General features: G+C 25.7%; 2 protein-coding genes across 7 annotated transcripts; one reads left to right on the top strand and one right to left on the bottom strand.

Annotated features, from left to right (window-relative positions):
- Positions 1–415: 415 nt before the first annotated feature.
- Positions 416–16,430, bottom strand: LOC126898326 (GATOR complex protein WDR59). 5 transcript variants are annotated; one of them, XM_050672287.1, is made up of 4 exons: positions 4,712–4,950; positions 4,322–4,411; positions 1,540–4,033; positions 416–570 (listed from the first exon to the last, which is right to left on the bottom strand). In XM_050672287.1, the coding sequence occupies exons 3-4, from the start codon at positions 4,022–4,024 to the stop codon at positions 542–544; spliced, it is 2,514 nt and encodes an 837-aa protein (XP_050528244.1). In that variant the 5' UTR covers positions 4,025–4,033; positions 4,322–4,411; positions 4,712–4,950; the 3' UTR covers positions 416–541. The 5 variants fall into 5 exon arrangements, with proteins under 5 accessions (XP_050528244.1, XP_050528239.1, XP_050528235.1 ...); XM_050672282.1 differs by lacking the exons at positions 416–570; positions 4,712–4,950 and adding exons at positions 16,311–16,344; positions 16,416–16,430 and having other exon boundaries at positions 743–4,033; XM_050672278.1 differs by lacking the exon at positions 416–570 and adding an exon at positions 4,504–4,599 and having other exon boundaries at positions 743–4,033; positions 4,712–4,949.
- LOC126898469 (uncharacterized) lies at positions 11,074–15,001 on the top strand. 2 transcript variants are annotated; one of them, XM_050672522.1, is made up of 5 exons: positions 11,074–11,380; positions 11,477–11,497; positions 11,571–11,827; positions 12,304–12,689; positions 12,766–15,001. In XM_050672522.1, the coding sequence occupies exons 3-5, from the start codon at positions 11,588–11,590 to the stop codon at positions 13,442–13,444; spliced, it is 1,305 nt and encodes a 434-aa protein (XP_050528479.1). In that variant the 5' UTR covers positions 11,074–11,380; positions 11,477–11,497; positions 11,571–11,587; the 3' UTR covers positions 13,445–15,001. The 2 variants fall into 2 exon arrangements, with proteins under 2 accessions (XP_050528479.1, XP_050528471.1); XM_050672514.1 differs by having other exon boundaries at positions 11,075–11,497; positions 12,766–14,999.
- Positions 16,431–17,318: the final 888 nt, after the last annotated feature.

Raw genomic sequence — 17,318 nt, forward strand, 5'->3', positions numbered from 1 at the left:
TCTCACTGGACAGATTTCTTTCATCTATAAGTCAAAAGACCACAAATAGTATCTTGTCGAAGACATTACACTCAAAAATTCACCTTGTTCGAAATCCCCAAAATTATTACAATTTTAAAAATCGGTAATTTTTGACAACTTTTTTTTCTTAAAACTGCTATTACTTGTTTAAAAATAAACAAATCAACATAATTTTTTATATAAATAACTTACGTATTTCCCTTTCATTCAAATAAATTTTTTGAAAACCTTACTACAGGAGGGTTTTAAAGTGGCAAGTTTTGCACAAAAAATTAACTTTTTCAATATAACTTTTGAAAATGTTCCAAAAGTACTTACACATTTATATATATTTTAAATTAGTTTAATTATTTCGTTATTCGGTAATATTTATTTTGACTTTAAAGTTTTTTTTTTAAATACCTGACAAGCAGAATATCTTTTATTTTTTTATTTATAATTTCAAAAATTCCATCACTGTAGTCTCTGCTCGTGAAAACAAATATCTTATTCACATTAAAATAATTTCACTACGTTATTATCATTGTCCGTCATTCATTTTTCTCAGATCTAACTTGACCATTTTTTTTTAAATATAAAAAAAAATAAATTATTAACTTTTTAGAAAAAATATACTAACTTATTAAGTAATTATTAAGTCAAGTTCAAATCATTAAAAATTATAAAATACGTTAAGATATATTTAACCAATAAAAAAAAATTAATTTACTGTAAATATTTTTAGATTATTCATGGAGCTGGCCTTATGGAATATTGATTTCAAATTTAATATTCTAAAAAGTTTACAAAATATCAAAGTTATAGTTAAATATTCCAAAATATTTTATCTGTCACTGTCTTCTGTTTAAAATAATTTATAAATTTTAATAGCCAACAGTTTTGACTAGTACTGCAATACGACATTTTATGCCAGACGTATTAAGGACTTTTAGCATAGTATTAAAATATAGATTTTCTTAATTAAATATAAGAAATTTTAGTGAGAAAAAAATTGATTTTATGATTATATTTTCATATAATAACTGTGTAGAAATAATTTCTGCTATAAAAATACATTAATCAACAAAATATTACAAATTAATTTTTAAAAACAACAATTAAAATGTCTTAAAAATAGTCTCAAATTAATTAATAACCTATATTTACTTTATTAACTAAAAATTATATTTTAAGGAACTATAAAAAGGCAATATATTTTGGTTAAAATGTACATAATTTCAACTCAAATTAAGTCTTCTTTTATATCATGCCGTTTAATTTGAAGCACAGACATTGTTTCAAAAATACAACAACAGCCACATGCCATAGCACAAGAAGATTCTGAACTAAACCATTCAATTAAATGGCTAGCATGACCACCATGACCACATACTAAACAAACATGAGCTGCCCCTCTTACAGTTGAGTTGCAAATAGAACATTTTAAATTAAAACGCTGACATCGAGAACAATAACCATCTTTAACACTATTCTTACACTTTATACATTCTACAACAAATTTAAAAAAAACTGTATTACCTTTTTGGGTTTGATGTTTCAAAAATTTTTTTACACTAGCTTGTTGATCTAATAATCCTAAATTATCCAGTACGTCCATATAAGTTTTTTTATACTCATCATAATAAATATCTTTATTTGAACCTAAGTCATTAAAAACAAGACCATGGTCACAAACTTCATAACATTCAGTAGATTCTTCTTGTCCTCTTGAAAAACTAAAACCATCTGTTAAACTATTAGAACGAGTATAATTAGGTGTTGGGGCTGTTTCCTGTTCAATATTTTTAAATGCAGCATTTGGATCAAATACACAACATAATAATGCTGCTGTTTGATAATCTGAATGACTAGCATAATGTGAAATAAGAGAGTCAATCAGATTCATTGTGAATGGATGATTTTTCCAATGATTTATTTGATCAAAATTAGAAGTACATTTTTTTTTTAAATTCAAATTTGTATTACATGCATATGCTGCCAAAGTCCAAGTTTGAACTAAATCTTTTCTTTTAAAAATATTTGTAATTGAAGCATTTTTCAAACAGGTATTAAATACATCTACAGTATTGAGCTCATATTTAGATGCTAAATCTTTACTAATTGGAAATAAACATGATACATCATAAATAGCAACCAAGGGTTTATCAAATTTACGATCCTTTCTATTATTTTTTAAAGGTTTATTATTATCATCTATAGATGCATTTTGTCCACTATACCAATATGATTGAATTGTTTGTTGTGGTGAATGATACTGTATAGTGTTATTCAGGGTATCAAATTTTTGTATTGTTGGAAAATAATCTGATTTAGTACTCGGGCTGTTAAACCATAATAATGCACCATTATTACAAAATTTTAAACCCATAGTTTTACTTTGTAATATATTATAAGATTCTTGATAATTTGCATACATACTAGTTCGATCAAAATGTGATGGTGATTGTGAATATATTGAGTATGTTTTTTTATCATCATCTGCATTTTGATTTTCTGAAAATGATGAAATCTTTGATTTTTTTAATATATTAACTAATTCACGGAAACAATATTGTATACAAGTCATATTTTTTGTTACTTGTTTCAATGCAGAATCATACAAAATTTTTAAAATTTTATTTTTCATATTTGCATCATATGTACATTTAGAAATTTGAAAATTAGGTTGTACATTTACCGGATAACCTAATGGAAATGATACTATTATAGATACAATATTTGTATTTATTTTTAACAAAGCTACTAATAAACGCCTATCAACATCTTTTTGCTCAATTATTATTTCAGGAGTAGTACTTAACGAAAGAAATTCCTGATGTAGATTTGAACCACTTTTTAGTTCAAAATCTTCACTGTCAAAAGAATCATTACGAGAAGAAATACTATAAGTACTCCCTTGAATTCCTTGATCAACAACATCTACTCCATTAAAAGAGTTATTTGCAACTATGTTTGATTCTGAGAAATGTATATTTCGATAGTTATCTAAATCGTTTATATTTGATCTATCATTACTTTCGATAGGTACATCATGAAGAAATGGCATAACATGCCACAATCTCATTGTTTGATCTTTAGACCAAGTAATCAATTCATATTCGGCGGTTTTGTCATCATGATTCTTTAACCACTGAAATTCCAGTATAGTATCAGAATGACCAACAAATGTATGAACTGGGACATTAATTGCACTTAAATTCCATAATAATAAATTGTTATCTACTCGCTTAATAGGAGGCACTAAAACAATAAGTATCCCATCTCCAAAAGGGGTATATTTTGCTCTCCAAACTGGAGTTACAGTGTTTAAAACATTTTCTGTCTTTCTAAGATTGTTAATATCAAAAAATTTTACAGTGCAATCTTGACTACAGGTAACTAATTGATTTTCATTTGTATAACTCCAATCTAAGCAATGTATACTATTTAAATGTGCAGAAATATATTGAATAGGATTTGAAGCTTTTCTTTGATCCCATATTTTAATATCACCATTATGGGTAGTAGCTAACAAATGTTTGGATAAATGATTCCAACGAACTTTTGAAGCTCCAACTACAGTGGAAAGAGATATTGATGGTCTAGCACATGTTCGTATATCCCAAATATGTACAAACGAGTCCATAGAAGCTGATATTATTGTATTAGGATCAAAAGGATGCCAATTTATGTCTAAAACTGTTCTTGTATGACAATTCAATTTTGAAGATGATACTAAGTCATTATCATTTTTCCATACAAGTAACTGTAATTGAGTATTAAAGGCCAAAGCACAAATATGCTTATTAAAATAATTTGGATTCCATTCTATAGCATGAATATCATATTTACATGATTTAGGAAATTTATGTAGCATACTAGTAGGTTTGTTTATTTCTTTGATACCATATTGCTTCCGACCCGCTAATAAAACAATAGAACCTGAATAATCCACAGCCACTGTTCTAGCTTGGATATCCCTTATTTCTATAATTTTATACTCACTACTCCACCTTGTCGCCATTGTGGTACTCTACAAAATATAAGATAATTTCAATATTTTCAAAATATTTTAGGTATAACCATTAGCATAAATCATTGGGGTTATGAGAATAGTCTCCCATAATTACAATCATAGCTTTACAAGTAAATTATTTTTCATTTTTTGTGAAAATAGGAGGAAAGAAAATAATATAATAAAAAATTCTATACCAAGTCTATTTTTAAACTTATGAAATATTATAGTATGGGACTTAACCTCTAAAGGTAAAATTTTCAAACTATATTTATGGATATAACAATATATAATTAATTTCCTTACCAATTTATATTTCCTATTAATTTACAGTTTAATTGTACATTTTTTACAACACAGTCACAATACAAATACAACAGATTTTCAATTTTAAACCTAAAAAAATCAATTAGTAAAAATAATTAATAATAGTTAATAAATAAAAGATGCTCCATTATTATAAAGAAGATGTCATTATAAGTACCAACTTTTTCTTCATTGAGTAAATTGTATAAAATGATTGGAAATTAAATTTTAAACACTTAGCTAATTATAAAACAAATTTTATTCAGACATCATGTAATCTAAATAGCAAATAATTTACTATGAAAAATGTAAAAAAAAAACAGTAAATATACTATTTTATTAATTTTTATATCTAATAATATCCTAAATTAAAATTTATAAAAAACGTACAATAGGATTTATATCATAAATATTAGAGTTTAGTACTCAGCTTAAACCCTGATCATTCAAATTTGATACTTTTGTTAATATTTTTTTAGGATTCAAGGCATTAGAAGAACGTAAACCGTTGAAAATTCAAAAACTTTACGTAACTGATTGCAGTAGCACTTTAAAAAGTGCTAATTTAAAATCTAACAAATAAGTTATTTTTTTATGGACTAAATGTGATATGATCAACACATTTTGTAAATAACAGCAGTAATCATATATTCCATTTATCAATTATCCCTAGCAGATCTCAAATTTCTATGCACTACTGACCTCTAGCGGATTAATCAATCATACATTTTTTAAAAATATTAATTAAACCAGGAATGAAAAATCGTATATAATAGAATAAGGAAAAAAACACTTTTCTAGAAAAAATATCTAAACGTGCTATGATTTTCAACATCTTTTTTTAAGTAAAGTACTCGATACGAGGCTTGCTGACACGATTTAGGAGTTAGAAGTTATACATTTTCACCGAACCAGCCCTAATACATTTCTGAGATATTATAAAAAGATTTTTTCAATCCGTTCATTTTTTGCTGATCTGTGAGCTTTTTTTTTTGATCACGCGCAAAATTTTAATAAGGATATGATTATGTGTGTGCGCATTCCTATTTATTTTTTACATTTTATTAATCAATATTAACATAACTATTATAATTAGATTATTATTTAAACGTATTTAAGGGTAGTGGTAGAGGCAATNCCTAATACATTTCTGAGATATTATAAAAAGATTTTTTCAATCCGTTCATTTTTTGCTGATCTGTGAGCTTTTTTTTTGATCACGCGCAAAATTTTAATTAGGATACGATTATGTGTGTGCGCATTCCTATTTATTTTTTACATTTTATTAATCAATATAAACATAACTATTATAATTAGATTATTATTTAAACTATTTAAGGGTAGTGGTAGAGGCAATCCCCCCCCCTGGAACAGCGCTATCAATATTTTTTAGAGTCGATATCTAAGAAATATGACTGGTTAGGTATTAGCAAAAAATTTTCTATAGCATGTTTACAAAAGTCAAAAAAGTTAAATCTGACAATGATTAAATATTTCTCGATTTATAAAAGATTGAGTTTTTTTTTAATTCATCCCTTATATATTCAAACTATATTTTTTAAATAGTAACATACATATTTAACTAACTAATAACATAAAAAATGATTTATTAAGAAAATCACTAGTTAAAAACATTTTTTCAAATAGTATTTTGGACATTAATGTTGAATTTTTATGGTGCCCGAATCATGTCGGAATTTCTGGCAATGAAATAGCAGACCATCTAGCCAAACTCACTAACTTCTTCAATCGACCACCTATCCTAAAAATTACCTCTTTCGATCTCCTTTCCTCTTTTCATCTAACTATTAATAAAGCATTGCAAGATAAATGGTCAAATTTCTCTTTAGCTAAATGGCATAAATCTATAGTTCCAATTATTCCTAAACATCCTTGGTCTTACAACCTCCCTCTATCTCGTTTCCATATTACCTCATTTTCCCGTCTTAGATTTGGTTATAATCAGCTACCTTTTCATGCCTTTAACATGTTACTAAACCATTCCCCCTTCTGTCCCAAACACAATGATGAAATCCACTGTAATTTTCCTCATTTACTATTTGATTGCCCAGCTTTACAACATAACCGTTTACTCTTGTTCAATTTTCTGTCCTCCCTTAATATTTCACCCATTAATAGTTTTAACATCCTTAATACAAAATTCTCCTCAATATTTATACAAATAATTTCCTTCGTTCATTCAGCTGCCTTCGTTATATAATATTTTTCTGCATGTTAATTTAATATCCTAGGTCTATTTTGTTTTGTTCTTTTTTTTTTTAGTATTTTGAGTACGTTTAATTTATTAATTTAACGATATGTTTAATTGTGTTTAATAACAATATTTTTTTTTTTTGTATAGTCTTAGTTTCTATTTTATAGTTTTATTTTAATTGTTTAGCTATAATAATACTTCTATATTGAAAGCTAATAAAAAAAAAAAAATAGTATTTCAGAAGTTAACATTTATAACTCTAAAGTAAAGGATAGCGCAGCAAAGTAAAATGTAATTGAAACAATAACATACCTTACACTTCACATTTACTCTATATTTTAAAATAATTATAACCTTCGAAATAATGTATCAAAAGTTGTCATTTTTTTTGTTTTATAAGCTTTTTAAATTTGTATGTTGTCATTAAAATAATTAAGTTGACACCCTTATAAGGTATAATGATTGAATTAAAAATATTATTATAATTTTTAATTCTTAACTATTATTTTAAGAGAAATCGAGCGATTATTAAAGGCTATTAAAAAATATTATCTCTATTTCGCTACCTCAATTGATCATTAATAATTAGTAACTAGAACATGTTTTTTGGTAAGGGAAGCTCCTTTTAATATACATATTGGATTAACATTCAAAGTTGAAAAAATTCTCAAAAATATTTATAACTAATTTATTTAATATAATTTATATATATATATATATATATTTTTTTTTTTGTTCTTATGAAATGGGGGTTAATGGGGTAATAACTCACTCCCTTCTTCGTGTTCATACCATTTGACTTAAAAATAAGTGATTAAGTCTGGATTTGTGTTCTTTTGACGTATCGTTGAAAGGAATCGGTCCGATGAGAGCTGAGAAAAAGTAGCGACAAATATAAAAAAAAACACATGGTAAAATTAATACCATCTCAGCTTCGCGTCTAAGCTAAAGCTATAAATTAGTTTTATATTTTTGTTTACTCTATGTTATTATTAATAAAATTATATATAGATAATACTTATTTTCAGTGGCTGTTCGTGGGTGCTGGTGGTGGGGGTGCGACTTTAAATATAATACCTCTAGTTATAAGTATAAAAATTTGTCAAATTAAATATAATAAATAAAAGACAATACACATATTATTATTCAAGGTCGCAGTAGAAAATATAAATGAAAATAATAATAATAGCGAATATATTATTATAGCAATCGATAACGAAGAGAGTAAACGTATTAATTCTAAAAGTATATTACCAATACAGTAATATACTAATATTTTACTGTATGGACGACGCTGCCAGTCGTACAAAATTCTTACATAACATCGCAGCTGAACGTAATTGCACGCACACAATTTTAGTGCCTCGTTTATAATGTGAGTTTCGAAATATTGTTGGGTCGACTCTGTTGGTCGTCCAAACTCGTGTGTGCACGCGTATCAGCATATACCGAGGGAAACAACTCTAATATTCGCACACGACACATGTATTATAACTACTTTACTATTTAAAAATTTTCATTTTTAATAAAAATTTAGAATTAAAAATATACAATTAATTTTCTTCTTTTAATTAATTTTAGTAGGGTTGTGATCGTCCCGTCATTCAAGCCACGAGCCGCCGCTGCTCATTTTTATTTACATTTACATATTAATAATATGATATTATTAACTAATAAATAAAATTTATATATAATATCTATTATTTAAATAAATTATTTACTTGTTTATGAAAATAATTATGAATAATTAAAAATATATAATAAATATTTTCTATATTTATTTCAATTAAAATATAAATAATTTCTATAGTATATTTGTTATTTATATTAATTACATACTATTACATTACGATTTTTCTGTATGCCAATAACACATGTACGCGTCCTATTATATTTTATTATATAATAGAATATGTAGAACATTATTTTCGAAAACTAAAGTATTGTTGTTTTAAGTGTAATTATAAATTTATGCGTTTGTGAATTTTTTTTTTAGAATTTAAGTAATTAAATTATTTATTTAATTTTGACGAATTATTTAATGTTCATATTAAGAAAATAAATTAAAAAACTCAGCACAGTGGGGTAGCGGCACAGTGGGGNTAATACAATATGTAGAACATTATTTTCAAAAACTAAAGTATTGTTGTTTTAAGTGTAATTATAAATTTATGCGTTTGTCAATTTTTTTTTTAGAATTTAAGTAATTAAATTATTTATTTAATTTTGACAAATTATTTAATGTTCATATTAAGAAAAAAAATTAACAAATTAAAAAACCCAGCACAGTGGGGTGGCGGCACAGTGGGGTCGTGGCATAATTGAGTCCAGAATAGATGATATCTGACAGTGATTAAAATCACTATCATAAAAAACGCTTCGATGCAAATCTGTGGATAGCGTTTAATTAAAAAAAAAAAAATTTGTTAAAAAAGTAGGTCAAATGAGAGCTGAGAAAATAAATGATAGCTACAAAAAAAAAACCACATAGTAAAATAATATTAATATGAATTTTTTCTCACGAGAGGAGACTACAGTAATGGAATCCTTGATATTTATTGAAGTTATTGAATCTAAATGAGATAAAAATCAAATGAGTTAAACATTTTTTTCTAACTCAAAAAGAATTAAAAAAAAAGTTCAGTACCACGTCGTGAAAGACCCAAGTGTTATCGTTCTCAAAAACCGTACGTCTCATTCGTCACTAAATAAAAATGGAAATTTAGCTAGTTCAAATTTTAAAGTTATTTTTCTTGACTTCAAAGAAACAAAAAAATTTAAATATGTTTAATTTTTTAATTTAGATTGATATAATATTTATGAAAATCAGTGTAATCCCCTTATAATAAAATAAAATACAAAACCCAGAATTTTAACACAATAATAGCATATTTTTAAATACAGTAGCAATTTTCACCATGAAGACAAAATAAAGTCCGAATTTTTTTTTTTTTTTTATATTAAATTTTATTACATAAGCTTTAATTTAAGATATATATAAAAGTGTCAGTATTTCCGGAACACTTTCAAAAATTAAGTTGAATAAGTTAATTTTTTGTGAAAAAGTTGTCATTTCGAATCCCTCCCTGTGGGCCGGTAAAGTGTTAAATTTATAAAAAATATATATCAAATGATAGGTAAAGACATCAATCATCTATACAAAAAAAATTATATTGATATGTTCATTTATGAAAAAGTTATGGCTGTTTTTAGCAAAAAGAGTTGAAAAAATTTCGAAAATTAGTGATTTTTAAATTTGTAATTTTTTTGGAGATTTCACCCATTTACGAGGAACGAGGGAGATTTTTTCAATTTTTGAAGGTAATGTCTTCGACTAGATACGATTTGTGATCTTTTGACGTATCGTTGAAAGAAATCGGTTTGGTGAAAGCTGAGAAAAAGTGGTAACAGACACAAAAAGAAAAATAATAAAAAATAAAAAAAAAACACATCATAGTAAAATTAATACCTTCTCATCTTCGCATCTAAAATATATATTATGTATTAGTAATAAATGATTGGTTTTAAAATATTATAAGAATGACTAATTTTATTAGAACTGTATATTATTAACTTTAATTTTATTCTATTACTTTAGGAGAGTATTGTTAAAATAATAGCAAGTCCCTTATAAGATTATTTTGGTATTTTATAAAGTAAAATAGTTTATNATTGTTAAAATAATAGCAAGTCCCTTATAAGATTATTTTGGTATTTATAAAGTAAAATAGTTTAAAATGCAAGTATAGATTTTTATAAAATTAAAAATTGCATTAAAATTTTAATTACTAGTGAGTTGTATTGCACTTGATGGTGTTAACCATTTAACAACAAAACAATTTTATGTAATTAATAAGACCTTTTATTAGCAAGTAAAAGTGGTGTTAACGCAATGTTATAGAATGAAAAACAAGTCTATATACTCATTAATATAGCTCATATATAATTAAAAAGGTATTTTTTCTCAAAATATAATAAAAGTTACGAAAAATAAAAAGGTAAAACCTTATATAAGTATCCATGGTTAAGCTTATTATAAATAAATTTACTATGCTTTGTAATTATTACAATTATTACTTAAAAATTATATCTATCATTGATATCATATCACATTATCAATTCAAAAAACGCGCGTTTTAAAGTACATCCGGAAGTAGTCATGTTTGGCTGATCGTCTTCAATGTTTAAAGACAGGGCGTTGTAGAGATTTTTTTACAAGGATTTTTGTTATACATTTTCAATTTTCGAAGTTAAGAAAAAATTAATTTAGGAGATTATTACCATAATAATTAGAATAATAAAAAAACAATTATTATATATTATACATTCGTATAATACATGCCCACCTCAATAATAACTAAAACTAAAATTATACATTTTTGCTGTTCCTTTTTTTTCATGGTATAATAATTATAATATATATACATTTTATAATTATAATGATGAAATTAATATTATTGGTACTTCTTTCCCTTGAACTCTAACAGTCAACCCAATGAACACTGTATGGTTACCGTCTTATCAGTTTGTGGTTGGGCGCTGAGTCTCGGGAGCTAACTTCACAGACGTGTTGTAGAGGCGCGTACTACGATGAAAATGCAGACTATGATCGAGTGTACTTCTTATTCGTTTTGACATGGATTAAGTTATTTTTACGTAGTTGAATGTAATTATTAAAAAAAAATTAATTTGTGATATATAATTTTTTACACAAGTTTAACGGATATTTACAATAATCCTAGTCTTAAATATTCACTTTTAATAATTCGAAAATGCACCTATACAATCATAATTGTGCGGCTGGAGGGAACATGACAAGACATATTTTAGTCTGCTATCAGCTTGTATGTTATTATTTGAACAATTTCTGTTCCCTTTCTGCAAATCCTACAACTAATCACAATTTTTTTATATAATGTGGAATCGTTATAAAATCAAAGAGATTTCGTCATGTTTTATAGGTTTGTAAATAAAAAAAATTAAGATTTATTTAGAAAGTCAAGAATCAAAATAAACTAATTGAACAATTAATAGTTTCATTGCCGGTATTCATGGCTTCGATAGCATTAGGATGGACATCGCCAATTATTGAATATGTATCCAAAGGAAATTTACCAATTCATATGTCATTATCAGAAGAGTCATGGATGGTTACCTTTCTGGATATTGGAAATTTAATAATGGCAGTACCTGCAGGTATATTAACTGATAAATTGGGAAGAAAAATGTCTGCATTTATTACTGCACCAATTATGTTAATTGGTTGGTTATTAATTTTCATTTCCAATGAGGTAACATTTATATCTGAATATAATTTTATAAAGAAAAAATGTAATTAATTTACAGCACTCCAATAATCTTACACAGCATTTATATCAGTTTCTATTATTTTTATATATTTTTGTTTTTTTAATTAGTATTCACCCTTTTTGTTTCTTTTATTGGTAAAAAATTAATGTGAATCTTGTAAAAAAAATTTAGGGGCTACAGTATTAATTAGATTTTTTAGATACCTTAAAAAAAAAATTTTACTGTGTTTACCTCAAAAATTAATAATAGTAAAATGTATAAATGTATAGAAGTAATAAAAATCATAAATAATCTAAATTGGTTATAAATTTATATATGGCTACGTCTTCTGTCTTTTCATTTTATGTGAGCTGAATTCCCTCCCAATTTATACCAGTGTAAAACATGTTCTATAAATCTATTATTTTAAGTTACTTGTAATTAACTAGTAATAACTTTTTTTTTACTTATTTTTCAGGTATTTTACTTGTACATTGCACGATTTCTTCAAGGATGTGCTATGGCAATAGCATTAATAGTTACACCCATTTACATTGGCGAAATAGCTAGTATTACACTTAGAGGATCAATGGCATTAATTTTTGAAATTTCATATGCAAGTGGTTTATTAACAGTGTATACATTTGGTTGGTTATGCAGCTATAACTTGTTGATTATATTATGTGCCATTATACCAATAGCCTCAGGAATATTTTTATATTTTATTCCGGAATCTCCATATTACCTAATGTTAAAGGGAAAAGAAGAAGAAGCTGTCGAATCATTAAAAAAATTGAGAAAATATAGTGACAATGAGTTAATTGATGAACTCAAACTCATAAAAGAATCTTCATTTGAAATAGTGTAAGTTATCCAATTAAAAAGTTTAACAGTTATGCTAATATATATTATTTATAAATATTTATTCACTGTATTGCAGATCTACAGGAAATTTTAATGACTTGTTAAATAGAGATCGATGGCCATTTATAATTGTTAGTGCATTAGCTATACTACAAATGGGTTGTGGAGCCAGTGTCATGGAAGCATATGCATCTTCTGTTTTAACTAAAACTAATATTTCAGCAAATGCTTGTTCTGTAATATTTGGTCTAGTCATATTGTTAGCTTGTATTCCTTCTTCATTAACTATAGATAGATATGGTCGTCGACCACTATATTTAATCTCTTATGGGGGTACTACCTTATGTCTTGTTGCTACTGCTATCCTCTTGTCTCCTGGTATTCAATCGGGTATACCACTATTATTGACTATATGTGGTTCTGAATTCTTTATCAATCTAGGTATCATGCCTTTATTACCAGTTGTACAGTGCGAGTACTTTCCTACAGATACTCGAGGTTTGGCTAACTCCATAATTATTTTGATTCTCGTTTTTACCTCTATTGTAATGCTCAAAAGCTATCAGCCAATAACAGACATGTATGGGAAACGACTCAATTTTATAATATATGCTATTATCTCTTTTTTTGGTTATATTCTCTGTTATTTTTGGTTACCAGAAACAAAAGGAAAATCATTTATCGAAATACAATCACATTTTGAAAATTATTCTTTCTTAAGTAATAAAAAACATAAATATTATGAAAAAATTTAAAAATTATACTTAATTAAATGAATTATTATTTAAGTAAACTAATAATACTAATAATTATAATATGTAAAATCAAGAAGCTTCAAAAAAAATTGATATTAATTAAAATTGAAATCTCCTGTTTAACAATTAAAAAGAACTATAACTTCAACATGCTTGGATTTTATATTACCAAATCTTGAAATATTTCTTTGTATATAGAAACAACATTGTTCATATAACCCTCAGAAATAATACCTCTCAAATTATTCCTATTTAATTACATCTGTTGAAAAAAATTTTTGGGAGATTTTCATCACGTGAAATTAGGCAACCTTTTTTCAATCTTTTCACTGGTATTCATAATATTACATCAATCAACACAAAATATATAAAAATCACCTTTGATTTGATTGTTAATGTTAATGTTTTTCTGACTTCACCAATTAACTCACTGCTTCTACACCTAATACACTATTTTATAATTTTGGTATTGTTAACTTGCATATTAAAATCTCTGAAGATTTTGGGGCAACTAACAATGTTTCCTTTACAGAATTAAGCATTTAGGAGCTACAAATAATGTGTTTTCCTTTTCTGATATATGTAAAAGTCTGTTATTTGTATAAATAATAATAAACTTAATGCTTATTTAACAAATTTCAATAACAGTTACCAGTGATTGATATAATACACTCTAATTTTAGTTTAACGAGTGATTTTAATATATAATTTTATTAGTCATAGTTTATGTATATTAGTAATTTATTCACTTTACGCATCAAAAGTCATTTCTATTTCTCAAATATTCGCCTTTTAGAAATTGAATTATTACAATTAAAATTGTGAGCAAATTTTGTTTTTCGCAACATCGTTTTCTATCAATGTCAATATGAATACGGCATCAGCTATTTTAAGCAGAGACTTAAACGCTGACTCATAGAGATCTTAATACACGAGTTCAGTCAGTATTAATTCCTCTACGTTGTGAATATTAAAATAAAATGCAAATTTTATTATTTCAGTATTTAAACCTAATAACGATTACTTGTTGTAACAATTGTATTTTAATGTTCAAAAATTTATACACAAAGCTATTTTTTATTATTGTAAGTTGATCGTTAACTAAGTAATTTTTTCATATATCTATTATCAAAAACAGAACCTAAATCGTTATTTATATACCTATAAAAATGAATTACTAATGTGTAAATATTAGTAGATTACATGGTTATTTTTAACATTTAATTTAATAAAAAATAATAATATTTGTTTTATCTAAAGAGTACTACAATTAAAATTATACACTTTTAATAATTAATAGAAATTTACCAAAATTATGGTATTTTCCTTACTGAACACCTGTATATTATTATTTTCGACCAGTTCGATAAATTACGTTATGGTGTATTTATATTAATTATTTTATTCGATAATTATGGCTTATTAGGTTCGATGCGAAGCTGAGAAGGTATTAATTTTACTCTGATGTGTTTTTATTTTTATATCTGTTACCACTTTTTCTCAGCTCTCATCGGACTGATTTCTTTTAATACGTCAAAAAATCACAAAACATATCAAATCAAAGACATTGGCCTTCAACATTAAAAAAATTTGCCTCGTTCCTCATAAATGGGNTACCACTTTTTCTCAGCTCTCATCGGACTGATTTCTTTTAATACGTCAAAAAATCACAAAACATATCAAATCAAAGACATTGGCCTTCAACATTAAAAAAATTTGCCTCGTTCCTCATAAATGGGGGAAACCTCCAAAAAAATTACAAATTTAAAAATCGCTAATTTTCGAATTTTTTTACTTAAAATTGCCATAACTTTTTCAAAAATGAACAAATCAATATAATTTTTTTTTATAGATGCATGATGGCAGATTTTATAAATTTAACCCTTTACCAGCCCACAGGGGGGGATTCAAAATGACAAAAATTCACAAAAAATAAACTTTTGAAAGTGTTCCAGAAATACTGACACTTTTATATATATCTTAAATTAAAGCAAATGTAATATACTTTATTATGGAAAAAAAAAATTTCGGACTTTATTTTGTTTTCATGGTGAAAATAGCTACCGTATTCAAAAATATGTTATTTTTGTGTTAAAATTCTTGGTTTTGTATTTTATTTTATTATAAGGGGATTACACTGATTTTCATAAATATTATATCAATCTAAATGACATAGTTTAAAAAATTAAACATATTTAAATTTTTTTGTTTCTTTGAAGTCAAAAAAAATAACTTTAAAATTTTAACTAGCTAAATTACCATTTTTATTAAGTGACGAATGCGAGATACGATTTCTGAGACGGTAACACTGTGGCACTGAATTTTTTCTTAATTCTTTTTGAGTTAGAAAGAAATGTTTAACTCATTTGATTTTTATTTCATTTAGATTCAATAACTTCAATAAATATCATGGATACCATTACTGTAGTCTCCTCTCGTGAGAAGAAATTCATATTAATATTATTTTACTATGTGGTTTTTTTTAGTAGCTATCATTTATTTTCTCAGCTCTCACTTGACCTACTTTTTTAACAAATTTTTTTTTTTTAATTAAACGCTATCCACTGATTTGCATTGAAGCGTTTTTTATGATAGTGATTTTAATCACTGTCAGATATCATCTATACTGGACCCAACTATGCCACGACCCCACTGTGCTGGGTTTTTTTAATTTTATAATTATTTATATTCGTTACTTGGGTGATATAAAATACACGAGGTTTAAGAAAATTTACCCTTTATATTATATTATATAGCAAATAACTAGTATTGAATGTTAGAAATTTAAGTTTAAAACAATATTTGTGGTTAATATGAACCTTAAATATTATTATTTATATTATAAATAAGTAAATGTGGTACTTACCAAATAAAATTGCCAACAGCTCGCATGTTCAGACCTAATAAGTAAAACACAAAATAAATAATGCTATAAAGTCAACAAAGCTATAAAGCCCTTGCTAATACCTACGCATTAGGAAAACGTGACAATGTTCAATAAGAGATTATTTTCATAAATTTCAAACATTTAGCTTAAACAGTAAATTCTATTGTGTGACATTTTGTGACCTAATTGAATAAACGTTGCTCGAAAAATTGCAATTGTTACTAATAGAGCGAGCTAGTTATTATTGTTAGGCATTTTCTTTGAATATTTTATTCGACATGTATATTTCATTAGATATCTATTCATTAATGATTAATTTCAGTTGTTGTAGTATTAGAGTTGATTACTCTAAACAGTCGTTAGTACGGCTACTCTTATATTAAAATAAGTCATGAATAATTTGAAATGTCCCGCAATAGGCGTAATCCAAATTCATTAATGTATGTTTTTCATTATAAATTACTGAACACTAAATTTTATGAGATGGTCACTGTGTGTTTTTGCTTTTATTTAATGTAAGTATATTAATTCTTCTAGCATCCATGTTTAACTTAAATTAAGGCACCTATTGTAAATGTATGCACATTTATTGCAACGTTTTAGTTACACACATTAGGATAACTTATCTATTTGTAATTGTCAAACATTAAATATTTTGAAAATCTAACGTTTTTATAGTGAAGCATTGCTTACGATCAGTGGCGTATTTAGAAATTTAAAAAGAGGGGGCACAAAAAATGTTCATGAATAAGGTACCATAAAATGACTTATTTTTGCTCATAACATTTGTCAACACATATTTTAAATTTTTTTGAAAAAAAATCTGTTATTTGTTTTGAATCCATTTTTATTAATAAAATTATTTCTTTTTATATAGTGTGTATAATTTTTCCAGAAAAGCGTTTTTTTCTATCATATAATAAGATCTCTAGGTAATAATCACTACAAAAATAGGTAGTAATATTAACGGGACAACTGTGCGGGCGT

This window comes from Daktulosphaira vitifoliae, unplaced genomic scaffold, assembly GCF_025091365.1.
Source record: "Daktulosphaira vitifoliae isolate Bord-2020 unplaced genomic scaffold, ASM2509136v1 Scaffold_1, whole genome shotgun sequence".
In the NCBI taxonomy this organism is placed as follows: Eukaryota; Metazoa; Arthropoda; class Insecta; order Hemiptera; family Phylloxeridae; genus Daktulosphaira; species Daktulosphaira vitifoliae.